At 36.0% G+C, this 8,500-nt stretch overlaps 1 protein-coding gene across 1 annotated transcript; it reads left to right on the plus strand.

The window, feature by feature from the left end:
• Positions 1–255: 255 nt before the first annotated feature.
• Positions 256–8,080, plus strand: LOC125837235 (uncharacterized). Its single transcript, XM_049516390.1, has 14 exons — positions 256–940; positions 1,673–1,759; positions 2,454–2,557; positions 2,670–2,720; positions 3,301–3,472; positions 3,593–3,910; positions 4,409–4,612; positions 4,701–5,207; positions 5,380–5,589; positions 5,807–5,995; positions 6,148–6,320; positions 6,771–6,923; positions 7,038–7,119; positions 7,232–8,080. Exons 1-14 carry the CDS (start codon positions 434–436, stop codon positions 7,619–7,621), a joined length of 3,147 nt encoding a protein of 1,048 aa, XP_049372347.1. The 5' UTR covers positions 256–433; the 3' UTR covers positions 7,622–8,080.
• Positions 8,081–8,500: the final 420 nt, after the last annotated feature.

The raw sequence follows: 8,500 nt of genomic DNA on the forward strand, positions 1-8,500 counted from the left end.
GATATTTCAAATTTTAAAAAATAACAACTTATAATTGAGGTGTGTTTCGGTATAATTCAGGTAAACGAACTCATGCATCTTATCGTTTAGGTATAAAACTTGAAAAAAAAAGATACTTCAGGTGTAAAAGGATTAAAAGCATACTTAAAAGTAATTAAAGGTCAAAATATGTATAATCAATAAGTTGAAGGAGTGAAATTAAAATTTTCAATAATTAAGGGATTAGAAATAGTGTTAATAATAATTAACAATCAACAGTGAGATTACAGAGAAAAACGAGTGTAGAAGCTGTGTAAAGCAAAACAATATAAACAGATTTCTACTACTGCTCTTCCGCCATTTGCCATTTTCTTCCGATTCAGAAATCACACTCTTTTCAATGCCAAAAACAGAATTCAAATCACAAATTCACACAAATTCCGATTAGATTACAATGACAATGAGCCGTAGCTCCGGCGACGACAACAAGGATAAGAATGATAACAATGCCATAAGCTCCGGCGGTGGATTTCACTCGATCCGTGACCGTTTTCGTTTCAAGAGAAATTCACAGAGACCGACGGAGACGGTAACGTTGCCGTCTTCTTCTTCTTCGCCGGATCGGCAGTGGAAAACTCCGGCACGATCTCATCATCACCATCACCATAACCGATCTTTTAGTAGGAAGCTGATTTTCTTCTGTTTCAGAGGGAAATGGTTATATTTGTGTATATTTATGGTTATTTTTGTTTTTGCGTTAGCGTCTATGGTGTTACAGAGTTCAATCATGTCGGTGTTTAGGCAAAATGAGAGAGCTCGTTGGAGGTGGTCTGTTAGGGATGATTTGAAGTTAGGGAGTTCATTGGAGTTTGTTCAACCACGGAGGTTTCAGCTTGGTAATGGTTTGGACTTGGTTAGGAATCAGCCTAGAATTGGTGTTCGGCCTCCTCGGATTGCGCTAGTAAGAATTCTATATACCTGTGTTCATGTTTAAGTATGCGAATTGTATATGTGTGGTTAATAGTAATATACAATCTCCATAGAACTTAGCTGTTAGAACGATCGTCATAAAAATGCAGAAGAAAGCAAGTTCAAATTTAATGAGTGGGCGATTTTTCAGTAAAATTCTAAGTGAATATCTTGTAGATTTTTTTTGTTGGTTGAACCTGTAGGATCTAGATGCATGTAAGTGCAGTTTATTCTAGAGCCTTTGAGCTTGGGAGATGATTCAAACTTAAGAATTTCATATCATTGTGTGAATTGTGATAGTGGCAGGATAATGCTCTTTCAAGCCTGAAACTATAATTTTAGTGTTTGTCTGAATTTGGAGGATATGCCGTAACTTTTTATTTGTTAATTAGTGAGAATAAAATATGAGCACAACATTTTGACATATTTAAGAATATATACAATCCCCTCTTGCTCATTATTCATGACCTGTGATCTTTACCTGGTTCCTGCAGTTTTTCAGTTTAGCAGATGTCAGTGATTTTATTTTACATGGATTATACCTTTCCAATTGCTTTTAAAATCATAGAGAAAAGACTGGTTCTGAGAGTCAAGTCTCCATTTAATTTGGTTGCCTTCATAATATAGTATATCTTCCCTGCTGCTATTTCTATATCAAAATGCACATTGCATTGGTCTCTTTAGCTTCCACTAATTTAACTGTGCTTCAATTTGACTGTGTAAGGTCTTAGGAAACATGAGGAAGGACCCACTGTCATTGATGCTATCTACTGTGGTGAAGAACTTACGGGGACTAGGCTATATGATTAAGGTAATTTTTGGTAACTTCAAGTTGTAATATCTGCTTGCTGTATCCAATATATGTACTGTCTAAGACATAATAACTTTAAGCATCTGTGTTGCAACTTGCAATTATTCTACACTCAGATTGTAATTCTGCTACAAAAGATGGTATTTCAGCTATAGTGATTCTTTTCACCTGAAATTTCTATTTTAGATTCATATATAACGAACTTCTTATTTGAGATTGAGTGAAAGTTTGGTTGCAAAGAGGTAAATTCAGGTTAAGAACTGGATCACCGTGGCCCATTGAGATTAATACACCTTAGGTTCTGGGAAATTGAAGGGGGTTCTTCTCTTGGAGCTGGGAGGGGACTGATCTGGCAGGTTGTGGAAACAAGTTTTTTTTTTTGAACTACAATGTCATATGTTCTTCCTGTTTGCTCTGCAGTTTCTTATTTAAGTTATGGTTATTCTTATTTGTTATGATTCCTTTTCTTTTTTCCATCCATATCTTTTAAATGATAATTGCATCACACATCTGATTATAACATTTTAATTTGTCTATAAGTCGTTGGTTCTCTATCTGTACTTCGGATTAAAGTATGATGAATGGAAAATATGGTACCATATCAAAGTTGTGACAGAAGGACTGCACCTTGTTTGATAGTGGTGTATAATCGGTATGTGCAATCTTATACCCTACTTAAAACTCTTTTTTGCAGATATATGCTGTGGAGGATGGCATTGCGAGATCCATATGGGAAGAAATAGGAGGGAAAGTATCAATTTTAACTGCTGATAGATATGATCTCATTGATTGGTCAATGTAAGCATGCTCTGCCATCTTGGATCCTCATGACACTCCATTTCTGTACCTTTGCTATCGTTACTCTCAATTAGCTTGGTTTATATTAGTTTCTACATTTTCATTCATGCAGTTTTGACGGTGTTATTGCTGATTCACTTGAAGATAAAAATGCTATATCAAGGTATGACTAGCCTATTGGATGAAGCTTACTTCTCATTATTCTAGGAGATTCAGCATGAACGTCATGTGAGCATTATTTATTATAACAAACTAAAATGTGTGTTGGTCTTCTATTTTGAAAATTTAAGCTATTTTAATGTGAAATGTATGGGCAATGAGTTTTTCTTTACAGTATCCTTGTCCTATATTCTGAATTTCTCTTGCGAGAGTTTTAAGCATTACTTATGCATATGCTTGACTTTTACAACATAAAAAAAATGCTTGAACCTAGTGTTGCAAGAACATTTGAATGAAGAACAGAGCTGTAGGATATTATAATAATTCACTCCTACTGTCAAGACTTTTTGTTATTATTAGATGATTCAACACTAGTATGTTCAATTTTTATTGTTACATTCTTGATGTACTCTAAATGATGCCTACAAAGTACCATAGCCATATCAGTCCTTCTCGACATGGGTATGTCGGCAATACATACAGGGAGACCATGTAACAAAGATGAATCTAGATCTCGTACTAATCCTTTGCATTTCTACATTTTGTTTGAGATATTATGGTTTGTGAGTTCTATATTTATGCAGCCTTATGCAGGAGCCTTTTTGCTCTGTCCCCCTTGTATGGATGATTCAACAAGATACTCTTGCAAGTCGCCTTCGTCTCTATGAAAACATGGGCTGGGAAAATCTTATTTCTCATTGGAGAGATTCTTTTCGTAGGGCTGATGTTATTGTATTTCCGGATTACTCTTTGCCGGTATATACAATATTCTTCTCTGTTTCTCGTTCTGATTTTATATTTTCAGAATTTTTTGGTTTATTTCAAGTCCTCATCAATCTTATCATGTACTCAACCCTGGCATTTCTCCTGTTATAGATGTTATATAGTGGACTTGACACTGAAAACTTCTTTGTGATCCCCGGATCACCAAAAGACAATTGGGCTGCTGGCAGTTATAGTAGGAGACATTCAAAATCTCAATCAAGGGAGAAATATGGTTTTGGCAAAGATGATCTCTTGGTTTTAGTTTTTGGAAGTTCCATTCTCTACAATGAGCTGTCCTGGGATTATGCGTTGTCCATTCGTCATATAGAACCTTTGCTACTCAAATTTGCTGGAAGTGATGTTGAAGAGAGACTGAAGTTCGTTTTCATGTCAGGAAATTCCAGTGATGGGTATAATGATGCATTGCAGGTAGAATTCTTGAATGATGTAATAGTAATATAGATAATTCATAATTTCTGCTTCCTATTTTACTCCTTATTCTGTTCTTGTAATTGATGGCTTGTCTTTGCCTTCCTCTGCTTCGCTAGTGTTTCATCTCAATCTTAAAAGAAGTTTTGTTGTTTAAATTGGAAAAAGGATAAATCTTTTTTGATATATTTATGCATAACAACTGAAACTCATTTAGACAAGGAAGTTCTGAATCATTTTCTCTTGATTTTATACTTTAAAGGGCTTTGTTGTCTTAGTTACCTACCTAAACTTTTCACCCTTCTGTCATCCATCATGCGTTTTCCAATTTTTATTGTCTTCACTCCTTGCTAGTGCTTTACTGTGTTATTTGTTAGGTTGAGATGAACGTTCAAATGATATTGAATAATGCTTCACAGCATTTTGCAGCAGCAGTAACATGTGGTTTACTTACAATTATCTATGCAATAAAATTTAAAACTGTCTCAAAATTTGTAGGATATTGCTACTCGTCTAGGACTTCATGAGGGATCTCTCTCACACCATGATATGAAGGGTGATGTTAACGGTATTACACTGATTGCTGACATTGTCCTCTACTTCTCCCCCCAATATGAGCAAGAATTTCCTCCTATTCTGATACGAGCTATGTCGTTTGGAATACCAATTGTCGCGCCAGACTACCCTGTCATTAAGAAATATGTAAGTCAATCAAGTGTTGTTGGCAACCTTTTTAAGCTGAAAAGTAGAATACTAATTTGTATTTCCTGGAATAACTTTCTGTATTCAGGTTGTTGATGAAGTACATGGAATCATCTTCTCTCAACACAATTCAAATGAATTGGTGCAAGATTTCTCACTACTTATATCTGATGGAAAACTAACGAGATTTGCTCACACTATTGCATCTTCTGGGAGGCTGCTTTCCAAGAACATGTTTGCAGTGGAATGCATTACAGGCTATGCAAAGCTGCTGGAGAATGTCATAACTTTCCCATCTGATGTCATACTTCCAGGAGACACCTCTCAGCTTAAGCAGGACTCATGGGAGTGGGGTTATTTCCAAAAGGATTTAGAGGATCCTAAGGACATAGAAGATCTTCAAATGAAGGATGTGGATCCAATAAATTCCAGTGTTGTTTATGACCTTGAATTAGAGATGACAGGTTTTGTTCCATTGAATGTATCGAGAGATGATCCGGAGGCTATAAAGGAAGACTTTCCAAGTGAGTTGGATTGGGACATCTTAAATGAAATGGAGCGTTCTGAGGAAGTAGATAGACTCGAGTCGGAGGAGGTATGTGAATAACTTTTACTGAAAAGTAGTCTTTTCCTGTCCAATCCAATCCCATAACCAAAATGCAAAAAGAACTAGAAGGAAAAAAGAAATAAAAAAGATCTTTACTAGTCCATGTTTCTTGAATTCCCTTTGATGCAAGATCTGTTGAGCACATTTTCTCTATATGTAGATTGAGGAAAGAATGGAAAAGGACATTGGTAAGTGGGATGATATATATCGTAATGCTCGAAAAGCTGAAAAGCTTCGGTTTGAAACTAATGAAAGAGATGAAGGAGAGCTGGAAAGGACTGGGCAACCAATATGCATTTATGAGGTTTATGATGGAACTGGAGCTTGGTCATTTTTGCATCATGGCTCTTTGTACCGTGGATTGAGCCTAGTGAGTTCCTTTGACTTATTCCATATGTTTCAGTTTCATATGGTTTCCTCTCGTTTTTTGGCATCTCTTTGTACATAAATGAAGTTTTTAAAAATACAATGCTATATGCTATACATATTTGCTAATGCAAATTAAGTACATTCTCTTAAATTTTATTTACTTCATGCTGTTACATCTCTCGTTTCTTTGGCTCTAACTATGGCATTTTCCCTTATAGTCAACTAAAGCACGAAGATTGAGATCAGATGATGTTGATGCAGTTGGCCGTCTTACCCTCTTGAATGAGACCTACTACCGGGATATCCTCTGTGAGATGGGTGGCATGTTTTCAATTGCAAACCATTTAGATAATATTCATAGACGGCCCTGGATTGGATTCCAGTCATGGCGAGCTACTGGAAGAAAAGTATGTTATTAGTTCCTGATGAATCTTGACGTGTGAACTAGTTCTTCTTGTAATTTGTTAAACTTGACATTGGCATATTCACACATTATCTTCTATGTACTCTTTTCTTGGCATATTCACACAAGTTTCATATAGGATTCTGTACTTATCAGGTTTCCTTATCTAAAAATGCTGAGCTGGCCCTAGAAGAAACAATACAGGCAAAGGTTAAAGGTGATGTAATATACTATTGGGCACATTTGGATGTGGATGGTGGATTTACAGGAAGCAATGATGCCCTTACCTTCTGGTCAATGTGCGATATATTGAATGGAGGCAACTGTAGGTAAATATTACATTGCGTACAGTGGGATTTGAACATAGATTTATTTCAAAATTATGCATTCCTGCCAACATATTTTCCTTTCCATTTTGGTGGATAGGTTTCTTGTATTTGAACAGTCTAGATCTCTCTTGTAGAAATTTGGATGAATAACATTATTTAGGTTTAACTTATATTGAAAAAAAATAATAAATTCCAAATTCATGTTGATTCTATTTCAACTATTCATGTTCTGAAGTCCAAGAAGCTGGAAATGGAGATTTCAGAAATTCGTGTCCTAGAATGTATAATATTAAAAGAAGAGAGCTAAAAAACTGGAAATTTTACACCCTACTCTTCTTAATTAGTATCCTCACCTTATGTGCAGAGGGGCGAGTGTAGTTGTGCTGTTAAATGGAGATTGTCCTTTATAAGTTCCTCTCAGCTGACTCTCATTCTATAACATTCTTGCAGAAATGCTTTCCAAGACGCATTTCGTATAATGTATGGCTTACCGTCACATATAGAAGCTCTCCCACCCATGCCTGAAGATGGTGGGAAATGGTCAGCCCTACATAGCTGGGTTATGCCAACCTCTTCTTTTCTAGAGTTTGTTATGTTTTCCAGGTAATCTAGGGCAACCAACATACTTATGTGTGGTGTTGTATTACTTGCATAAATTTGGATATTGTAGTTTGAAATATGAATTGTTTATTTGAATTAACATTATTTGAATTTCAGGATATTTGTTGATGCTCTGGATGGTTTGCACGTGAATTCAAGCAATAGGACACATTGTATACTGGCAAATTCAACCATGGAGGTTAGCCTATAGACATAAATTGCATTAGTACTAGTTTACATTTGGTACAAACTTCAAAGTAATGCAGGCTAGAAGTATAAGTTCTTATGTTTTGATTGTTTGTGACCACCAGAAGCAGCACTGTTACTGTCGGGTTTTGGAACTGTTGGTAAATGTCTGGGCCTATCACAGTGCACGGCAGATGGTTTACATTAATCCTCACTCAGGTGCGGTGGAAGAGCAGCACTCAGTTGAGCAGCGAAAAGGATATATGTGGGCAAAGTACTTCAACATGACGTTGTTGAAGAGTATGGATGAAGACTTGGCAGAAGCTGCTGATGACAATTACCATCCATATGAAACATGGTTGTGGCCATTAACGGGAGAGATATATTGGCAAGGGATATATGAAAGGGAGAGAGAAGAGAGATACAGGCAAAAAATGGACAAGAAGAGAAAGACGAGAGAGAAACTACAGGACAGAATGAAACACGGATATAAACAAAAGTCACTTGGAGGATAACACATATTGGCTAGGCCTATAAGAGATTTTTGACACCATTTGTAAACACCACTTGGCTCCTAACACAGCAACCAAGCTCATTTTTGCTCTGGGCTTATGGATGCAAGAGAACGACACCAAACAACAAACGAGTGGTTTAATTCTTTCTAACTGCATCAACATACGGAAACTGAGATACTAGACTGACCTAACTACATATATTCATATGGAGAGAGAGTGCATTACTCTTTGGCAAGAGTAAGTAAGTTATCTGTGGCTCACCAGCATTTTTGAAAGCTTTTATAATGGACAATCTTATGCGGGGCTCGTTACAATTCTCTGGTTCTAAGAGGCACATTCTCTAGTGGAGATTCCGTTACTGCAGTATTTGAAATGAGCTTGAGCCTCTGCTGAATATTGTATTCTTTCGACTGTGTATATACATTTTAATACAATAGAGCAAATGCAAAATTAGTTTTACTCTGCTGGAGCAGGAAGGGTAGAGGTTTCAACTTTGACTGTCAAAAATCTCAACCATGAACCTAGGCGGATCTATGAGTACCTATAGAGTTGACTATAACGATCTATATGACTGAAGAAAATTTTAGAATGTATACATATAATAAATGGACTTTAGAACATGGATTCGCCTCTCATTAGGTATCACGACTTGATATATTTCTTAGTTATACCACTTGGTTTATTGCTGTTGATTTTGATGATAAATGTTATCTAGTTCGAGATGTAAAGACGTGTAGGCATTCTACTAAAAATTAATTAACATGTATTTATTGCTGATTTCTTAAATTTGATAAATCAAAGCCCATTTAATCACTCTAAAAATTGATCAATTGACCTCTAACTCAACTTAAAGTACTCAAAAGAACAGAAAAAATATGT

The sequence above is a fragment of the Solanum verrucosum genome, unplaced genomic scaffold (genome assembly GCF_900185275.1).
Source record: "Solanum verrucosum unplaced genomic scaffold, falcon-dt-bn FXZP01000165.1, whole genome shotgun sequence".
Lineage (NCBI taxonomy): Eukaryota > Viridiplantae > Streptophyta > Magnoliopsida > Solanales > Solanaceae > Solanum > Solanum verrucosum.

Bases quoted from the DNA above. Each gene is read 5' to 3' on its own strand.
- LOC125837235 (XM_049516390.1), top strand. From the start codon at position 434: ATGACAATGAGCCGTAGCTCCGGCGACGACAACAAGGATAAGAATGAT. The intron at 941-1,672 runs GTAAGAATTCTA...TGACTGTGTAAG, and splicing joins GGCCTCCTCGGATTGCGCTA to GTCTTAGGAAACATGAGGAA. The intron at 5,590-5,806 runs GTGAGTTCCTTT...TTTCCCTTATAG, and splicing joins TGTACCGTGGATTGAGCCTA to TCAACTAAAGCACGAAGATT.